Genomic DNA, 20,900 nt, shown 5'->3' with positions numbered 1-20,900 from the left:
CCTGGTGAGAAATACAGTGATGTGTGTCATGTAGCATGTTCCTTTTTATGTAGACTGTATGCTGAGTGGGATGAACAGTGGAGAAGGAAGCTTTTATCTCATATATGAAAGATTCAAGCACTTCTGGGCTTCTGCTTGTGAGCAGGAGTCCATCTACTGTAGCACTGCACCTTGCATACTCTTATACTCATACTGTCTTATGACTATGAGTCTGTTCCATGAACCTATTCCATCCATCCATATGTTTTTATGAAAAAAAAAACAGCATCAGTGTAGAATATACCTTCTTGGCATATATACCCTCTTTTTATACTGGCAGAAACCCTTAAGTGTGTGTGTGTGTGTGTGTGTGTGAGTGTGTGTCTGGTGTGGTGTGTGTGGGTCTGGTGTGGTGTGTGTGTGTATGTGTGTGCGCGTGCATCTGTGCGTGTGCTCCGGGAACTGATGTGTTGATGAGTTGAGGTCTCTGAGCTGCTGAATGGAACAGGTTTACACACATCCCTGTTTGAATATTCAGTAATGTGTTACATGTACATCGCTGAGGGCCTGGAAAGTGTAGTGGTATTATGCAGATCCCTGCTGGGTTGAACAGTGATGAGATCGACTCTCTGATGTATTGAGTGTTGTAGAGTAGATCAGGTACACTCACGTGCATGTTGAATATGCACAGTAAACGTGCTACTTACCCAACACGATGAGCTGAGCTGTGGCCGTGTCCTCATCCAGAGGGGTTACGGCCCTACATGTGTACGTGCCCTGGTCTCCATGGCTTACATTGAAGATCTGCAGAATCCCGTCGTCCACAAAGAACCTGTCCACATGGAGATAAATGAAGGTTCTGATTTGTACAGGCAGAATCCCAGAGATCACAGGAAACTCCCGCTGGGTTAAAAGGCGAAGTACTGTGACGAATCATCCACCTTACCCAGCATTCTCAGTGTGGTTGAAGACTAACTCCACATCATCCTTTTCCCAAAGCATTTCAAGGTCACTTTGGAAAGACTTGTCGTATTCGGCCTGGCAGGTGAATTGGGCAGTGCTCCCCTTCAGGATTCTCAGGTCTTGCGGTGGGTCCACTATTCTGGTAGGATCTTAGACACAGATTTTTTAAAAAGACATTTTTTATCTGTATTATTGTTTTTTTTCTCTTCTTTTCTTTCTTTCTAAAAATTGCTCTGTACCTTTTTAGATTTATTAATGTGGGTAAATCATTATGGCCTTATCATTTCCACAAACAACAACATATGTTAAATTCAGGCATGCACGCACGCACACACACACACACACACACACACACACACACATACTTTTTAATTAAATTATACCTTTTATTTCCAGCGAAGCAGTAATTGCAGATTTGCCCTCAGTATTTGTGGCAAAACAGGTGTACTGTCCCATGTCCCCCTTCTCAGCAATGTGGATTTCCAGTGAGCCATTCTCATGAACAGAGAATCCTGGTTCCTCCACAGAGCTTGTTGTGTCATCCTTGGTCCTAAAAGATTTATAGTCATATTTATCATATTATTGTATACATTTGTGTAACGGCAGGTACTTCTAAAATGAATGCTAAAAACAATCTGCATAAGATCATGTTTACTGGCTGTGCAATACTATAAATGATTACATTTTGCTTTTTCTGCATTAGAAAATATGCTAAATATAGTAAATATATAATAAAGAAGAACACACTAATTTCTGGAGATTATTTAACATTTATACAGATGTTCAGCAAATCTTCAGCAATCATGATGGGAACAAGGATGAGACACATTTTTTGATGTTACACACCTAAGTATTGATCTTGAGACAATTAGAATTTCAAATGAAAGCTTAACAGCTGTATTGATCATTTCAGCTTTGTTATACTGTAACTTGTTTTTTTTAAAACAAGATACATTTACGAAATGTTCACATCCACAATTAGGCATTCTGAACCATATCCAGTAAGCACAATCTGACACTCATGTCGATAAAACAAGCTGGCCTTACTACCACCCGTAGCTTTCATTAGAGTTTAAGTGAGGAACTCAACATCCTGTCAGCTAGCTTCTCTGATCACTTAAATTCCCCATGTTCAGCAGTGCGTGCACTGTAAATACCCAACACATATCAGCAAACATATTCAATCTCAGTTTTTCACCAGAGGTCTCCCCAAATGGGAATTGATGCACATACACTCGGACTGCAGAACTGGCACTTACAGTATCATCTGTGTCACTACTAGGAACAGTGAAGAAATCCTTTAAAAATACGTTTATCCTAAGAGAATGCCATTGCTTGCATTGTAAATGTTAGTTCTGGCGGGTTGAAAAAAAGGCCGTTAATAGAAGTGCTCCAAAGCCATATTTTGTGACCATATGGTCGTGTCTAGCACTAGACTACCACTCTCCACAGGGATGGCTGGGGGCTTGGGGCTCAGGCGGAGTGGAGGGTGGGGGTGGGGGTGGGGGCAGATGGGGGTGTCACTCACCAGGTGATTGAGGAGGGTGGAGAGCTGAAAACCTTGCAGTGCATGACCACACTTTTCCCCTCTGTAGCGGCGTACTCTTGCTTGTCCGCCGTGAGAATCATAGGAGGCAAGTCTGTGAGTATAGACAGCGGTTAAATAACACCCAGCTTTATTCTGGAAATACTGTCCGCTACAACAGACGCTCACATACAGTAGCCTGCCAGTTTATTAACTGATGTGACTGAAGTTTCTTGCCCATAAGCTGCTTGTGTCAAGTGGCTCGATTGCATTTCTGAAAGCCATTAGTGTCACAATGGCCAAAGAGTCATTACACTTGCTGACGCCAATGGGAAGGTCTGGATAATCCAAAAAATCTTGGGCCAAAAATCCAAGTTTTGATCAGTGAATAAAAATGGGAATAAAAAAAATTATAACAAAATTTCTCACAATGTCAAAATAAAGTAAATCAAAAATATTATGCCTAGTACGATGTGACTACTGCATAATTCACAGCCATTTCTCAAGATGAAACTTGTTTAATTAGGTGGAACAGAGCGCTGCAAATAACTAAAATTGATACGCAGAATCTTTTTTTATAGTTCTGTATATAGGCTAAGTATGAATAATACAGTGGCAGGGGGGAAATAATTCTCATCATGATCGCAGTTGCCCTGCAATCTGGACTCTCGATACGATCGTTGAGGATCGGGCCGCGCTTTCTCAAAGCCCCGGCAGCCGCCTCACAGACGCGGCAGCGGAGCAGAAGCCACGCCGGAAATTTCCAGATGTCCTGTCGACGGATGCAAATGGCCCATTCCCCGCACTGGCGGTGCCGAGTGAGAGGCCCTTGCAGTCACATTCACGCAGCGTTCTGAAGGATCGTATATTACTGGGTATGAGCGTAGGGTGGCGTTTTTCTCCCGGCATCGCAATTTGAAACGTGAGAGCCTGTTAGCACATAAAAGACCCCCGGCGCTGTGGGTATGCTAAGAGGCTCGCTCCTCCGAAGGTGCTGCACTGCTCACTCTCAGACCAGACGCCACTTTACCCACAGGGAGCCAGCATGTACTGTCTGCCTCCATCTATTAGTCAGCTGCAATAAGAAACTGCTTCTCATCACCGGCCCTTGAGCTGGTGAACCCTAGAGTGAGGTGCTTAGTCGGACTGCCTTCAGTAAGCATCCGGTAAAAGGGACATATAATGCATATAATACTAATAAAATGAATGCGTATTAGGTTCCTTTGATGAACGGATTTGTGTGTGAGATTTTAGAGGGCAGTTCTTTATTGTAAAGTGTTTCGAGATCCTGAGGGGAACAGTGCCAGACAAACGCAACCCATTACTATTATAGATAATCATTATCCAGCATAGCTGCCTTTTCTACCTCTATAATCTGACCATACATGAGAACGGAAACATAATAAAAAGCTAAAAAGATTTAAATGATTTGATTTTTTTTGAATAAGTGCGCTTATGTAGATCTTCTTGTTAAGCATATGCATTTTTCTAGGGATGTGTGAGGATTTCACACGTCATTAATCTATATAGCTTGAGCTAAAGGAGACTTGATCATGTTCAAGGGACCAACAAAAGAGTTCTGCACTGTATCTGAACCCATAACCTCCTGGTCATGTCTAGTGACATATTCAGTACCCCAGGCAATATAGCACTTATTTTTATGACCCGTTAATTTACAGTAAATAGCCCCTTAAGACCTAAAAATCCATTTTTGTCCCCTGTAGGGGACATCCCTGGTCTTATTGTCAAGAACCATATATTCCACTGAAACCTCCACTACATGGGACATTCAATAGAAATAAGGTAAATACACATTTTGAAATTATTATTATTATTATTATTATTATTATTTTATCACCCGGGTCTCAGCAGGATTGTGGTGCTACTCACACCTATGTACATATGCAGGAGCAGATACTGAACTTACTCATAACCATGATGTTAGCGTTGGCCAGAAGGGTCCCGTGCCTGTTTGATGCTTCACACTGATACACTGCACTGTTGCTAGGCTTAACATTGCGCAGAACAATGGTGTCATCAAGCACATTTCTGTTGGGCACCGATGTGGCTGTGGAAATAAAAAAATTTAAAAAAAAGTATAACTCAATGAAATCCATTCATGCTGCAACTCATAAAACAGGGATGAAAGATTCAGGAAGTAAACCGAATGATTGGAGGATGGGCATCCTTTACACACCCTCGAGAAGCTGTCCGTTCATTCTCCATTTTATTGTGGGCTGAGGTAATCCTGTGGCTGAGCACTTAATGTGCACATCTGAGCCTATGGTAGCCAACTGGCTCTGTGGCTCAAACAGCCACCGGGGAGGCTCTGAGGGAGAACATTGAGAGAAGGTGTTAGTGAAGTCCTGTAATGCAATGTGGCAATTAATACAAGTGTATCTTTTTAAACCAGACTAACAACTAACAGCCGTACAGATTCAGAGTTGAGTTGAATGCAGGCTTCAGGTTTTCAGCGCCTTTGGACAAAAGTGTAAGCTCTGTCTTTGAATTATTGCTTATTGATTTGTGATACATTTCCTGATCAATGGTTCCCTTTAGCCCCTGTGGCACTGTAGCTTTTGTCTATAAATTAATTACATTTTTAATTTATTTATTTGCTCAATGGCAATAAATAAACACTAGGTGGTGCTTTTTCCATAACAAAAAAATCATTGCTTTAACTATGTTCTTCCAAGTGCCTTAAATACATTATAACCATGACAGGATGAATATTGAACATATATAAGTATGTAATATCAGAGGACTAATTAGCCACCACAGGCATCAATCACGATTGTGCGGAACATGCTATTCAGAATTCATCACAATGTAAAAATACTGTATTTTTAACTTTAATGAGTGACACTCTATCGTTGCTCTTAACATCCCAATTTCAATCCTTGCTTCAAAGAGAAACAGTGCTATCCTGCGTATGACCCTCTCCCAGAATTGTTCAGATGGTATTACTTAATCATACTGAATCATAACATCATAACGTCAGCCTGTGAACTGTGACCTGTAAAACATTCAAAATCAATGAAAGGTAATTGGAATATTGTATTTGCTTAATTCACCTTCGACTCTCACATGGAAGTAGTGGACGGTTTCTCCGTGGGAGTTCATGGCTTTGCACATGTACTTCCCCTCATCATCTGCATCAACCTCCAATATGGTCAGGACCTTCCCGTGGTTTTCGATGCTTGCTTTATCCGACATTCCCTGGCCTATTTTGATCCACTCTATCCTTGGAGTTGGACTTAAGAAAACATGGCGAGAACTTAATGTGGGTCATGGTAATTGCATATTATAATGAAATAACTTGAAAAGATGGTCTTATCTGTAGGAATAGGTGACAGCCTACTCACAATCCTTCAGCAATGCATTCTAGCTCCAGTTTGTTTCCTTTCACCAGTCCTTTCTCCGTATTGTCACCAGGGGGCACCAGAAGACTGGGTTTTCTTTCCAGAATGGAATTGGCTGCGTAATTGAGAGATGTTTGGCATGTAATGCTTTGCCTCACAGTTTTGTTATATTTTTATAATGTCTGAGAAACGATTAACCCAGCTGGATGACACGAGAGATGATTATGTCTGCATTTAAATATTTAGATGATCACATACTACACATATCTACATCTAAAAAATGTATCATGCATTGTGTATGCACAAATTATATTCAACAATTTGAAATACAATTTCAATTTGAAATAATTACATTATTGTAGTAATGCTGACAATACACTATCACTGTATGACTTAAAATCGAGGTGCTTTCACTAATTACTGTAGCTACGCAGAGCAGCTTGGCGTCATGGGAGTCACAATGGTATGAAATGACACTCACCACTTGCATCGCTATCGGAGTCATTGACAGACTTGGCTGAAATGCAAAGATGGAGAGCAAATGACGTCACAATACCAGGGGATCACATGATGTACAGCCCAGCACGCGGGTGCTGGTTCATGATGAACACAAAATAAAAGTATGACATAAATATGAGGACAGTGAGAAATGTTATGCATTCCAAAGTGCTTTGGCTTGTTTGGTATGAAAACAACTGTTCCGCGAGACTTGTAGCACTCTGGGGGGGGGGGGGGGGGGGGGTGACACTCACTACTGCTGACAATCACGGACATGGCCGTTTTCTGGACGATGGTGCGTATCTTCGGGAAGGCAGCGTAACAGCAGTAATCTCCGCGGCTGTCCTTATCCAAGGCGTTGGAGAAGTACAGATTGCCGTTGAGGCCCATGGACACCCTATCATCCTGCTCGATATGCTGGAGCCCTGGGAAGGATGCAGGAGACAGTTAAAACTGGAATCAAAATGTGTCACATCATATACTGCAGTACTAATACAACATGAGCTACTTTAGAATATTTCTATATGCTTTCATTCTTGATTCCATGCTGGGGATGTTTTTTTTTTCTTCAGCCAGTATTCATTGATTATCCTTCAGCTCAATTGGTTTTCTGCCAATGGTTACAATCTTTACATCATCAAAACCATGTCCACACACTTACTGTGTGGCACTTACTGAGATACTGTAAGCTCCATAATGTTTGCGACAAATCCATTTTTTTTCAAATACATATATACATATACACAGACACACACACACACAAACACACACACACATATGCCTTTGACATTATGCCCCAAACATTATGGAGCTTGTACTGGTACAAAGGTCACTTAGCTGCTGGCACACAGATGCTAAAACTGCTCATACGTATGTCTGTATATATATTTTATTTATTTTTTGGGGGATCAAGTGTGGTGTACGCTCTGACACTCACTTAACATCATTACAGCTGTAGTCCTCTACAATACAGTAGATTGTGTGTACACTTACATTTAAGCATTTAGCAGACACTCTTATCTGGGGCAAATTATATAAGCGCTTACTACATACTAAAAAGCCTTAGGAAAATGAGCAGATCTAGTGCCACACCATCTGAATAATTGATGGTAGTAGTTCATACATAAAGTTAAATCACCTAGTAATGCAACAGGGAGATTGTATTGCATCACGAAACAATGGATATAAATATATTTCAGGATATAGAGGATATGGAGTTAGATGTAGCATTGGTACAGCTAGTGAACACATGATAAATGCTTAGAACTCAGCATTAGTTGAGCCTTAAAAATGAACTCACCTAATGTCATCCAGTAGATCTGCAGAGGAGGAATACCTTTGGGGGGGTTGCATTCTAAAATGAATGCTTGCCCTTCCTCTACTCTGAGGGGTTCAATCTTCTCTTTCGGGAACTTTGGGACATCTAACCAAACAACAGAAGAATCATAACATGATGTGTTGTATCTGAGAGGATTGTTCAATAAGCATGTAGTTCCATGAATTCCCTGTAGGTGGCAGGCATCTATTCACAACATGCATTCTCTGTGTATCAGACCACATTACTGCAATAAGTTGGATGGAGCAAATAGTTTCTATTATCAGTGGAGCCAGCATTGAATGTGCATAGGAACACAGTTGCCATTGTTCAGATTGTTTGTGCACCTTTGATCTCTACTTTTGAATAAGATTTGCACGTATGTTAGAAATTTCGAGAATTTGAGAATTTAACAGATTTGTACAGGGAAATGGGGGAAATCTAACAGTGAACAGGATAGCCATTGCCCACATTTTCAGGGAAAAAAAAAAAAAACTATGCACAGTAATGCTGTTTGCCATAACAAATATGTTTCTTACATGTACAGTTGCTTTTTTCTGTTTGAAGCAAAATGACATAAGCTTTTTGGAACCTGCTACCCAGAAAACATGATTGGTTTGCTCAGCAACAAACTAAACACAAATGCTTCAACACTGGCCACTCAAAATGGCCCTTAGCAAATAACATGACTAAGCACTGTGCTATTCCAATGCACCAATATATGGCAGATGTAGACTATCATATCAGGTATATTCTGTATAAACCCAGTGAAAACTTTGGGTTTGTTAATTTACATGTATTTCAGTAGTCCATCAACAAGGCACCGATAGAGACTCTATTTCAAGCCACCTGTCAAACAATCATTCAATTAATTGTGGCTGTCATCTCAGTGATTCATTCAATTAGCACTTGGCAGAGCAATGTGTATGCTGACATATCACAAATTGGATGCAGAGTGCAATGTAGTAGAATCTAATTAAAACATTGATTTAAAATTAAAAACCCACTACAGTGATAAAAATATTGTAAAACAATAAATGACTAAATAAGTAAATAAAAGCAAATGAAATTCACACTTTTAAGTAAGGGAAAAGATCCACATTTTGTAGTTAAATGTAATCATTGTTTATGTTTTACTATTTCTTCTTTCATGGACTGACATTGATGTGTGAAAACCCTTCCATATAAAAAAAGATTCTCTCCCTGTGGCATTGACAGAATACGTAGCAACTGGTAAATAGTATTTGGCCTTCTGTGTAAAACCAGGGAAATACATCATCTCCATCCGAAAGCTGACAATGGGCATTTTTCTTTAACAAGCTGTTTCAGTTTTTTACATCCGGTGAGACAGTCCAACTCAAGCCTAGAATGGGATCAAGCGGGAGGTTTTTTACATACAGACTTCAACTTGTTTAGGTCAAGCATCCTGACAGCCTCCATCAGCTTTTGTGAGTTGATAACTAAACTGTTTTTTGACTGTAAACTGATTGGGGGTTGAGCTTCTCTGTCACTTAGCTGACATTTGAAAATGTTGATGGTTTATTGTTCTTTGTGTGCTGTGAATTTGCTGGGCCACTGCTTGATATGCATTCTTCAGCAGTGCAAGTTTATTCTTGTTTTGCTATTTCTGCACAAGGTCAATCAGACTCTTTCTGTGTCGTGAAATGAGAGAGAGAGAGAGAGAGAGAGAGAGAGAGAGAGAGAGCCATTTCCCTGAATGTCCTAATGCTCTAGCTCTAATTCTTCTGTTAAATCATGCTGCCCCTCACTTTCCTTTACCATTATGATGTTTGGCCATTGAATGTGTCCATCTCAGGTTCATTTTTTTGTGCATTTTTGTCTATATGTGCTGGTATACTGTGCTGTGTTCTAAAGATAAGTTGCAAGCTGAATATGTCAGGATATAATGTACCAGTAAGAATCTGTGTATTTTGTCATCTTCAATCTATTCCAGTGTTGGTAGCTGAAGTAAGTCCAGTTAAGCAAAGCTGATTCTGGACATTTTCAGGGACAAATGTATTATAGGGAACTTCAGTTTCCAGCACTGGAAACTGTTAACACTGAATTCCGTAGCACTGATCTATGGGCATGTTGTAAACTGATTTTCATTAATCATGGACATTATCTTTCGCCACTTCTTCAACCACTAAACATATGAACATGTGGTACGCATGATCCTTGGGGTGCTGCTTTATCAATTTGTTAGAGGCATGTTTCTTTGATCACAACATACCACAATGAGCTGTTCAAATGTAAGGTGTGCTTCAAAGACCATAAATCCGAAACAGAGTTTGTTCACACCAAACAAAGCTTCGGAGCTTTGCACAGGCAATAATGACAGTCAAATATCTTGGTCATCCAGTAACTCACTGGGTACTTCTGAGAATTTGTTGTAACCAAATAAATATAAAATAAAAGTACAAAGTAGACTGCAACTGGGATGTACTTCTAGAAATTGCACTTTGGAATTTTTTAGAAAGCAAGATATTACTTTTCAGGCATGAAGCTGCTCAATTTCCAATATCTGTATAATGGCATTAAATACAAAATATATCCTATAACATACATACATATATACAAATATTTCAAGGGTCTGCAGTTCTGCTCGGTTATACTTTAATTTGCTTTGCACCCATACTTGCTGCTATATCTGTGGTTGTTTATCATACATATTTTTTTTAAATTGTATGTTCAATATTGTTATTTGGATTTCACAGCACATATAGTGCTGAGTGAGTGGAACCCAGCCAGATTCTGTCACATGCGTGCTAGTTCCCACTGGCCTGGGTTTCCTTTGATGATTTATGTACCTGTTCTGAGATGAAATGAAAAATATATTGAGCGGGGGTGATGGAAAGGCTGCATCACTCTATTTCTGTTCTACAGTCTCCAGGTGTAAATGTGATGGAACTGGAGGGTAAGAGGACTCTGGGGTTTCAAAATCATTCTGCTCAGCAAGTACAATGTTCACTATCCAGCAAGTAAAAGAAAAAAAAAAGCAGCGGATTTCTGTTCCTGAATCAATTTGAAAAACTCTTAACCTTGGAAAGACTTGTTACTCACGGGGCACGATGAATTCAATCTCCTCAGATATGGCCGTTCCCAGTTTATTGGACGCGTGACAGCGATACTTTCCCTGATACTGTGTCAGGTTTCCTTTATTTAGGATTGCAAACGTCCCAGAGTTTCCCTCCTTTATCACCCTGGAGTCTTGCTGTGGGTCAAACTCCCGGCCATTTTTTGTCCACCGGTATCTAGTGGGCCAAAAGAGAACTGCCATATATACACAAAAGCTCCAGTAGTAACAAAAAGGCATAGCAGTCAGTAATTATAGTAAGTGCACTAGCCAAGCCCAGTTAGTGTGATGCAATGGTTAAGAAACTCAATTCATAACCCAAAGGTTACAGATTCCAATCCTGCATGGAGCACAACTATAATATAGATGTCACGCGCTTAACTTGAATTACTCTGCGATTATATACAGCTTTACAAATATGCAGTACTTCAAACATAAGTCGTTCTGCGTAAGGCAACGTGCTATGCAAACAAACAATATTACAATGTAAAGTCAAGCATAGCACTGCGGTTTCAAAACCTGAAAGGCAAGCTGTGGAACATGTTGCAGCCTGAGTGGTGAACAACAAGCGCGTATCGGCGGAGCCTCTCCTGTGCGTCTCACTCACGTGGGCTCGGGATTGCCTTTGGCTTCACACGTCATGGAGAAGCTCTCGTCAAACGGGAAGGCAATCAGAAAGCTGGGAGCCTGAGCAGTGATGGTGGGCAGCTGCTCAACTGGATAGTAACAGCAAAGACAATACTGAGAGGTTAGCCGAAACAAACAGTCATATGGTGTCAGGTGTGTGTTAGGGCGTGTTAATGTATATGTGGACACACACACACACACACACACACATAGAAGGATAAAAAATTAATATTTAAATGAAGTAACATGATAAACTTACTGTTTACTTGATCTAAAACTATAGAATCCATGGCAGCAGGAAAAAGAACAGAAACACATTCAGTGGTTTTATGCATATTATATTAGCAAGTTCAGCACATCTTTGGGCCCATTTTATTTGTTTGAATGATTTGCACGTACATTCCACATTGACAAAATGCCTTTATACGTCTACAGACATCAAGACATATTGTATTTTTCAAAGATTTCCAAATATTTCATTAAAATGATCCCTCAAAGTCGGGGATCTGAATAATGTATGTGAAGAATCCTCGAGTCAGGTTTCCAAGGAAACCATAATATATGCATCGTAACTCCAGCATCAGTGATTGCAGAATACCTGCATGCAATATGAGCAAACCTGCAAGGGCTTTTCATTAAACATTTGAGATTAATTTGGACAAATATGATTCTGTTGACATATATTCTGCTTTCCAATTACCTATGAATGTTTTGTGACAGAAAATCATTTAGTGAAAATTAAAATCTGTTTTGCTGTGAGGGTTCATAAACCAGGAGGGCTTCACTAGACCACTCCTGGTCTTGCAGGACCAAAGCGCTTATGACAGTCAAGATTAGACAGTCAGGTTATACACAATATAAGGTACCTTCTGGCCTTGTGAGGAGCACAGCGATTCAGTGAAAATGGCAGACATTTGTGAATATAGACAAAAGATGAAATCAACACAGGGGAATTAAAGAATGTGTCATGAAGCAAATTACACAACAAACCTCAAGCGCGGCAAGGGAGAGCACTTACCCTCTAGTGGGATGTCAAGGGCAGGGGCAAGGCAGATGATGCTGGAGGCCACGCCCAACAGGAAGGCCACGCCCGGGCCCGGGAGCAAACGCATTGCTCTACGGCTGAGGGGAACCTTTGGAGTTCGGGGAAGAAACCACGCTGCTGCTCCCTCCCGCTTCTCAGTTCATCTCAGTCAGCGGCACGTCAGCACGCGACACCTGTGAGCACACGGAACTCTCCGTTAATCCCGCCACACTCCCAAAGTAAATCACGCACAACCCCCCCGGCGGCTCAACGGGCTCTCCGCTTCCCGCCGTACTGTAACAGTCACTGAAGCTTCTGAAGGCCCCCACCCCCCCCCCCCCCCACCCCCCACCTTTTCAATAAATTTCAAAAGCAGCCCGCCACACTGATCTATACAGCAACGCTCTATACAGCACATCCTCCCGAGAGACCCCAGGGGCTTTCGGCTTGTTTGTCAGTGCACATGACAAAAGCATATTAATATGCACAACTGTACAACCTTTTATGAGTTTTTCTTATTTTTTAAAGGTGGAACTCTCTGCAGTCTTTTTAATACACGGGTACTGTTGCAGCAAACAGCAATGATATGAAAAAATTACACATTATAGGAGCAGATGAGACCACCAACAAAATAAGATGATGTTTAGCTTGGAAGCATTGTTTTATCTGCTGGAAACTATACCACATGCCTTCCTATCTAATGAGATGCGGTTTAGCTTAGTTAGGGCTTGAACAGACTTCCTAGGGAAACAGTGGCACGGTTGCGTGGGTTGTTGGTGGGCCAGTAGGGAGCAGTAGTCCCTGCCAATGATGAACCGATTTCCCAGAGCAGTTGTGGAGGCTGAGATGGGGATTATATTTTAACCACGGTTTCGACTCTGTGGTCTTTAAAAATCCCATAGCATTTGCTGTAAGAGTTAACCCTGGTGTCCTGCTCACATTCCAAAACTGGCTCTTTCAATCCAACCACCTGATTTTTTTTTTTTTTTTTTGCATTTCATTGGACATACAGATCCACACCATTGCCTACTTACTTATTTACTCAGGTCATCTCTGTAACTGAGAAAGGAATCATTTGGCTCCTGGTTAAATAACATACATTGTCAAATTAACTTGGATTTAAGGCAACTATTTGCATACCCATTGTTGCACTGTTCTTATAGAAATGTAGGCAGTTTTAATAAAGATGTTTAGAGGTCATTAGAGATATGAATTCATCTGGGTCCCCAAACTCTTGTATCTGAAAGGAACTTCGACATTAAGAGTGCTAAATTAGCAGTCGGCTGTTCTTACAGCCGGACGAAGCTGCGTGAAAAAAATAAAAAAATAAAAAAATAAAAAACAGGCATATTTTGCACCCAGAATATGAATAGGGCAGACCATAATGAGCTTCATTTTACAAGAACAGAATGGGGGAGGAGGCAAAGGACACAGGAATGCACACACTGGTGGCAACATTACCCATAAGCCTCTGCGATGGAATCTCCTCTGTTGTTCATTAGCTTCCCTTATGCTGGCAGTGACCCAGCTCATTAGGTTGCTCTCATTTCAGCTGTAAATTGTAAAATGAAGAGCAGTGTAGGATGCTTCAGAGTTCAGAATTCAGTACTTCACTACTGCCTTGCTTTTTTCCTCAAAATCTGGTGTGTGTGTGTGTGTGTATGTGTGTGTGTTTGTGTGCATGCGCTGGAGGGTAGACTTGTGACTCTAAATAAATCTACGTAGATCCCAACACCTGAATCATAAATCATAGAGGGCTCACGGAGAGTTGCCGAATACTTAAAGATATTAGCCATCCTCATAAACACACATAGAAAACCTCCATGGTAAAACTAAAAAGACCATATATATATATATAGTCTTTGAACAGGAATAATAATACTATTTCAATACCTTTGGGTTGTAACAAAAGCCAAGATATGACTGCCTGAAGAGCCATCTACTTGCCATGATGTCTGAACTTAAAAGCCAGAAAAAGATTTGCATTGGGACAGGGGAATCTCTGACCGCAAAGCTCTTTATTTCAACAGGAGGGAGCTGCCGTTAGAGATAGCCATGCTCCGATGGACCTGCTGTTTTCAGCAACAGCTGGCTTTTTATCTTTTCGGCTTCAGCTTTTTAGAGTGTTTTCAGGAAGACAGTCTTATGTTTGCTTCCTTAATCTCCTCCCTCAGCTCACAAATCCAATTAAAACATGGAGGTCAAATGGCAGTTCATGAAAAGTAATTGAATAATTGACAAGACAGTGAAAGAGCCAATTTAATTTATTTCTCTGTGGGCTTCTATTTTCAAAATGGACCACTTCCCGTGTCTCCAAGTAATTTCATTAATTCTGGTAAGCCATAGTGGCTCAAGTGTTTGGTCATCTGACATCTTAGATGACCTCTGCGATGTCACCGGGGGGACATGAAACATAAAGGGTTCAAAGTTCCATCCATTTTAATCACAGCACAAATTCAAAGGGGCTTGATCCAGGCCCTGAACACTCTGAAGACACCATGATCTCTACAATAATAATGAGTACAGGAATAAAACATGCAAACAAAAACCGCCCCAGGCGCTACAGTTGTTTGTGGGGCTGCCACCTTGTAGTTTCCCACAGATGGTGATTTGTGTAGCACTACCCAGATTAAAATCAAAAGGTGGGATAGCGCACTAATTGGATTGGTCTTTGCAGGGATGTTTAACGTGTTTAAGAGGGGGGCTTACGGCCCTCACAAGACAATGTGTTCCAGTTTCCCAGCTGTTTTCGGCCCTTCGCTTTATCAGCCTAGCATCACTGAGATGGATTATGGTCCATCCACACAGTGCTCACCATCTGATTTCAGTACTTCCTCCACTGTGGGGGAATGATCAGTGGCATCGCTTTATAATGTGCCTATCAGAATTGAGGAGGTACAGAAATCACAGGTCTAAAGTGGCAGACACAGTAATGATGGGGTCTATGTCTTCCACACATATAATACTTCTGTAGAGTGGCTCTGTTAGGACTGCTGGTAGCAGTTAATCCCTCCCCTCGATACCAATAACCCTCAAGCCTGACATTGATAAAGGCACCAGGAGGTCAAATGCTGCTAACCTTGGACAGAAAGATGGTACCACTGTGCTCCTGACCTCTTTAAGCTACAATAGAGGACAAAAAAAGCCATGAGGTCAGCTGTGGACAAGGGTGCAACACTCAATGAACCCAAAACCTGGGGCCACATTGTTCTATGCTACAGTACACCAGACCACTCAGAGTCACTGATCGACCTCATCTGGAAAAATCATTTAGAATTTTAAACAAAGGCAATTACGAATGCGTAAGTGCACCGTAAAACCAAAGCACATCCATTCAGCCGGTCAAATGAGAACAAAGCTCACACTGCTGTGGGAACCTTTGATTTAAATTAGCAATTCAATCTTTAGAGGGCAGAATGATAGATAACAAGTGATTGACTGCCTGCCGTACCAAAGTCACCCACTCCCAGCTCAGAGGAAACAACTGCCGTCCCACTACTCTGTGTGAATTCATCACATCAGCCATCATTCCAGTTTAATTTCTATCTCCTACAAAACAATAAAGGCATAGGATCAACCAACATTTGAATTTAAATGTCAAACAGTTAAATTAATGTGTTTTTTTCATGGTCACAGTTTGGCATACTCAATAATACCAAAATTAAAAGAAAGTTCTGGCAATTACTTGTTTATATTTTGCCATCGTAAATGACAAGTTCAGGACACTGAATCCAGGCTGAAAACTGTGATCATGTTATAAACCAAAATAAATCCTGGGGCCAATGTTAGTAGGCAGCTGTTACCACTGTCACCCTACTACTTTTCCTGCTCACCTCAGCAGGTAACACCTGCTTGATTTTTTATTCACGTTCAATTCTTGCAACTTTACATCAGCCAAGAATGTCATGATAGTTTTCAGTATGATTTCAACATGTTCAGTTGATTTCATGTACAGTATGACTGCTGCATGAACCTCATCTCTGTGGTCACTGGGCAGGGTTCACATATAGTTTAATTTCCTCTTTCACTTAAAGCTCTGCAGCCTTGCAGGCCGTATGGCACTCTGCATTTTATCTGCAAGCCTGTAATAGGATTAAGTACATCCTACCTTGTCAGGCTGGATTAGAATACTCTGCGTACCAAACAGCCAACACTGGAAGACAAGAACGCCACTCTCCACCGGCTCTCCAGATAATCACCGTGATGGCATCCCGATTTCAGCCATATTACAGAGTATAATGGAGGAATGAATTAACATTAAAAAGCAATTAGTCCATCTGCACAGTGCTGTGCTTGATCATTTGTCATATCTTTTTCTTCCTTTTGGCCCTCCCAACAGGTTCCCATTTTGTTGTGATTCACTACTATCCAGCTGTCGTTCCCACGTCGCCCCAGTTCTGCATCTACTACGACGGCTGAATATCTGTCTGTTCTAACTCTACATTCTGGGTCGTGATGCGGGCCCCGATGTGACTTGTTGAATCGTACCACGCAGTGCAGCTAATTGACTCTGCTAAAATATGCCATTACATCGCTCCCTAATTTGTCATTTGTTCCAGTTTGACCCGTAGCTAACAGAGGTCCTAACAGCACAAACAAGATCTGAAAATTCCCACAGATTCCGCTCTGCGCTCGTGAACGCAATTCATTTATTATTAAAACTTCCACAGTCGCAGCTAAACAGCAACACGCCTCCTTAATGAGATCAGGAAGTTAGAGCAATATTAAATAATAAGCTTGTCTAATTGAGATTTGGCTCAGTCTCGCTCCTTTTTGCATGCATGCCAGCAAGCGAACAGTTCAATTACAACACCATTAATATTTCAGCAGTCTGTGTTGGGAGCAGGTGGATGAGGTGGGGGAGGGAGAGGAGGATGGAAGGAGAGAACGGTAGCCGGAGAGCAGGACATGGGGAGGATGAAGATGGATGGTGTGGAGCCACGCAAATGAACTGCGGACCCCCTGACTCCCCTCCCCGGTGGATGTGTGAACTCTCTCGCCGACCTTGAGCGACCCCCGAAGGACCAACAACTGAATGTGACAAGCCTCAAGTGACAGCTCCATGGAGGAGCCTTTTTGGTTAACCATAAGCAATGTGACCTCACAGGACAGTTACTTTTTTACTGGTCAGCCAGCACTTTGCTCTTGGGACTTTCGTGTACCACAGTGCTCCATGAGATCTTGCATAAGGATTTTCTCAGTACCACTGTGATGGGCTTCGCACTTGGTGAATGGCTCACCATCATGAACATGAGATATTAAGCATTATAAAATACATAGGATGCCTGATTAAATGAAAAAAATGTCTGTGGTCTTTTTTCTGTCTTTATCTCTGTGCTAAGTATAGCTAGTTTCCCTAATGAGGTAATATAGTTCTATAGTTTATTTACCTAATGAGGTGGTAAATGCTCCCATTTTCCCCATTTTGTATCACAATTGTTGTCCCTGGCACAAATATCTAGATCCTTTTTGATCTCATCAGTGAATAAACAGTGCAATTATGAATTGTGCCGTGCATGAAAATTTGAAATGATCAAATTTGCAATGCACCCTACTGTTCAATGTAGGGATTGCAGCATATTTATTGCATTCATAAATTATTTCATTTAAAGAATCCAAAAAAGAATCCGCCACAGATGATTCAATGATTCTGATTCAGTCAATCTGAGAAATGGCATGATTTGGTAGTGAATCATGATATAATTCACTATGTACTTAGCAGACATGTTTATACAGTATGTCCAACATTTGTACTTTGAATGCATTTAACACATTTTCTATTTACAGGGCATGGCTGGGTATACAGTGAAAGGATTGCCCTTCTCTCAAGGGCATGCAGAACAGTGTTCCACTTTCTCGTTTCAAAACCTCTGGCCACCTTCCACAAACGAAGAAAAATGTTAACACCTGCACTCTGCCATTTCTGTTCAGCTCCTGAATACAGGATATCTGCAGGGTTAAAAACCACACCCACACACAGACACACAGATGCCTACACAACAAACATTGTGATTGTGATGAACATGACTCATAAAAATGGAACAAAAACTCCACACCACAATGCTGCCCATCAGTTGAAGAGTTGATTTCAAAGAGCTTGGTGGCCAGAGGACACATATAAATTGCTCCCTAGCCCTGAGAGGGTGCAAACGAAGTGCCAATTAAATGATTAACAGCTTTGTGTTTAATACACAAACTGTTCAAACTATGAATCGCTCCATTTTGCTGAATCAGCAATGGTTTTTTTCTCAGTACTCTTTGAAGTTCTGAGCCACTGAGGAGAGCATCTCACCGTGGACCGTGATCATATTATTCTCTGATCCTAAACGAGTGGCCTGGAGTGTAATGGATGTGAAACAGGGACTGCAGAGACAAGGATATAATTTTGTGTGAGCGAAAGTGGCGAGGTCTTCGCTGTGTTCATTCTCAGGAGCTGACTGATGTTGGTAATTTCCCAGGATAAAGCCCTGCCAATGTAGGGCATGATGGATGGTGCTTATATCCCAAATCCCTTCTTCTGTCAAAAGCCTGAAGCAATTTACTTTGTACTATAGAGGAAAATACTTATTTCTTAACACAGATACAGAAATACATTGAATAAAGTAATATTTATTATAAGGGATATTTTGTTCAGTCCAAATAGCCTATACATCTAAAATGTATTTATTTATTTATTTAACTTTTTTTTTTTTTTAATACCTGAGACATATTTCCAATGTATGACATATGTTTGACAGATTCACTGTATTTTGTACTCTACTTCCGGCTCTCAGCAGCAGCTGGGCATCTGCACAGTATCCCCAAAGTTTACTGTTTGAAAGATATGCCAGAAATGAGCAAAAAACCAGTGCTTCCTTCACAGAATAACAAAGGAGTTAAGAATTAACTGCAGAGTGCTGCTTCCGCGATGAGACTCAAAACATGTTTTGTCATTAATTATTCCAATGACTAGGCCTACTATATCAATGTGAAGTCGAATAACATATTTTAATTAATATTTTCTAACAGCACATCTTCGCATGCAATACAGACACTCTGTGGAATGAGACTAATGTCATTCATGACACCAGACATGCAGGGCAGAATCCAGCTGTGAAAAGGCTCTTTATCTGGGTTTAGTTCAGCCCATATGACCAGACAACATTACAGCATCTAAGCCGGCGGGAGTGTATTGTTCACCAATACATCGTTTTAAATAATAAATTATATATTTAAAAAAAAAAAAAGTTATTCTATAAAATATAGGAAATCTATTAGTGCAGGGCTTCAAAACGATATCCATGTGACATCCTTATAATTATAGTAGCCTAAAGTTCAAGAAACAGAAGCAGAGAGGAGCAGCGGCAGACTTTCGAATGATTAATTATGATTTCTTAGCCGTTTATTTTTCGGTGTATTTTAACCAACAACTTCTTTAAAAAATATCTTACGCGTTAGTAAGTGAACAAAGCGTGAACAATCTTTTGATAGGGTCCACCAAGCAATCCGCTCTTCTCCTTCAATGTCAGAACAACGCAGGTCTGTGTAGCCCATTCAACTTGTGAATTCGGAGAAGCATGAGGTTCGCCTTTCTGTCAGTTAATTCGCAAGGCAGATGACAGTACGGATGCTCTCTGCGATAAAACGCACCAAGTCTTCAACAAGCGCCACTACCGCGCAATAATGACAACAAATATCTTGCCCTTTTAACTGTCAGCGGAGAAACAACGACGTCGGGAAAAACGGCGTTACTTACAAGAGAAGACTTCATCTCAGCGATCTTCTCAAAAGGGTCTGAACAACAATTTCCCTCGTGTGCACTCAATCCAAGGGAAAGCGGAGCACGGCATGCAGGAAGTGTAATGTGTGACGATATCCAGGGACAGTTCTCTACAGGGCGCTTTGTGGCGTTCCCCGCTTGAGAGGAAGTGTGGAGACATGTGTTGCCAAAGCTTCTCACTTGGCAAAGAAGCTCATTAAGCCACTGACAATCATTCCAACAAAGCCAGATCTAAAGGCTATTCACTGGGTGTGTACAAAAGGGAGAGGAAAAGTAGAGGAATGGCAGATGAGCAAGCTCCATTTTCTCCCCCTGGTCTTTGCCTTTACAAATATGTACACTTTATGTTTGAAAACACCAGGATGCATTTGGAGGACACTGGAGGACAGCACAGCTGTAGTAGATGGCAGAAACCATAGTATGTGCACGAGCAGCATTTTGGAGATTACTCAGACGGTGAGTAAATTCTCTAGTGACAGGTCTGTGCAGTCCTCTGTGAGGTATAGACAATTCCTAACGCCAGGGAAATTTTCTGTATGTCTTTGACAAAAGATAGAGGATGCATAATGTTCAGCTGTTATTTTTGTTTGTTTGTTTGTTTTTTTTGTAGAGACAATCTGTGTTGGTCTGATTTCTTGTTTGAAAAAAAAAAAACATGGCATTAACTGAATATATTAGATCAATGTCTTTGGCCATTGGCTTGTATTATTTATTTTCCCTATTTGCTCAAAGCTGTGAGCCAATTGGATTAGAGCAATAATAGGATTTTGCT

General features: G+C 41.0%; 1 protein-coding gene across 18 annotated transcripts in view; it reads right to left on the bottom strand.

The window, feature by feature from the left end:
• chl1b (cell adhesion molecule L1-like b) overlaps nt 1-20,900 on the bottom strand; it is a 74,647-nt gene that overhangs the window by 17,553 nt on the left and 36,194 nt on the right. For 13 of the 18 annotated variants that reach the window (XM_035388847.1, XM_035388841.1, XM_035388853.1 and 10 more), the window contains exons 2-16: nt 12,364-12,563; nt 11,605-11,622; nt 11,326-11,434; nt 10,706-10,896; nt 7,628-7,750; nt 6,582-6,752; nt 6,311-6,346; nt 5,833-5,944; nt 5,542-5,723; nt 4,665-4,796; nt 4,395-4,535; nt 2,471-2,582; nt 1,326-1,492; nt 926-1,091; nt 687-811 (exon numbers count right to left, since the gene is read on the bottom strand). In XM_035388847.1, the coding sequence (XP_035244738.1) occupies nt 687-811; nt 926-1,091; nt 1,326-1,492; nt 2,471-2,582; nt 4,395-4,535; nt 4,665-4,796; nt 5,542-5,723; nt 5,833-5,944; nt 6,311-6,346; nt 6,582-6,752; nt 7,628-7,750; nt 10,706-10,896; nt 11,326-11,434; nt 11,605-11,622; nt 12,364-12,457 (1,879 nt within the window). In that variant the 5' untranslated portion in view covers nt 12,458-12,563. Of the gene's footprint in view, nt 1-686; nt 812-925; nt 1,092-1,325; nt 1,493-2,470; nt 2,583-4,394; nt 4,536-4,664; nt 4,797-5,541; nt 5,724-5,832; nt 5,945-6,310; nt 6,347-6,581; nt 6,753-7,627; nt 7,751-10,705; nt 10,897-11,325; nt 11,435-11,604; nt 11,623-12,363; nt 12,564-19,799; nt 19,928-20,104; nt 20,225-20,900 lie in introns of those variants that run through there. The other 5 variants (XM_035388842.1, XM_035388843.1, XM_035388849.1 and 2 more) reach the window with 5 other exon arrangements.

This window comes from Anguilla anguilla, chromosome 13 (genome assembly GCF_013347855.1).
Source record: "Anguilla anguilla isolate fAngAng1 chromosome 13, fAngAng1.pri, whole genome shotgun sequence".
NCBI lineage: Eukaryota > Metazoa > Chordata > Actinopteri > Anguilliformes > Anguillidae > Anguilla > Anguilla anguilla.
The sequence above is the reverse complement of the archived record's forward strand: the minus strand, read 5'-3'. Positions and strand labels throughout refer to the sequence as shown.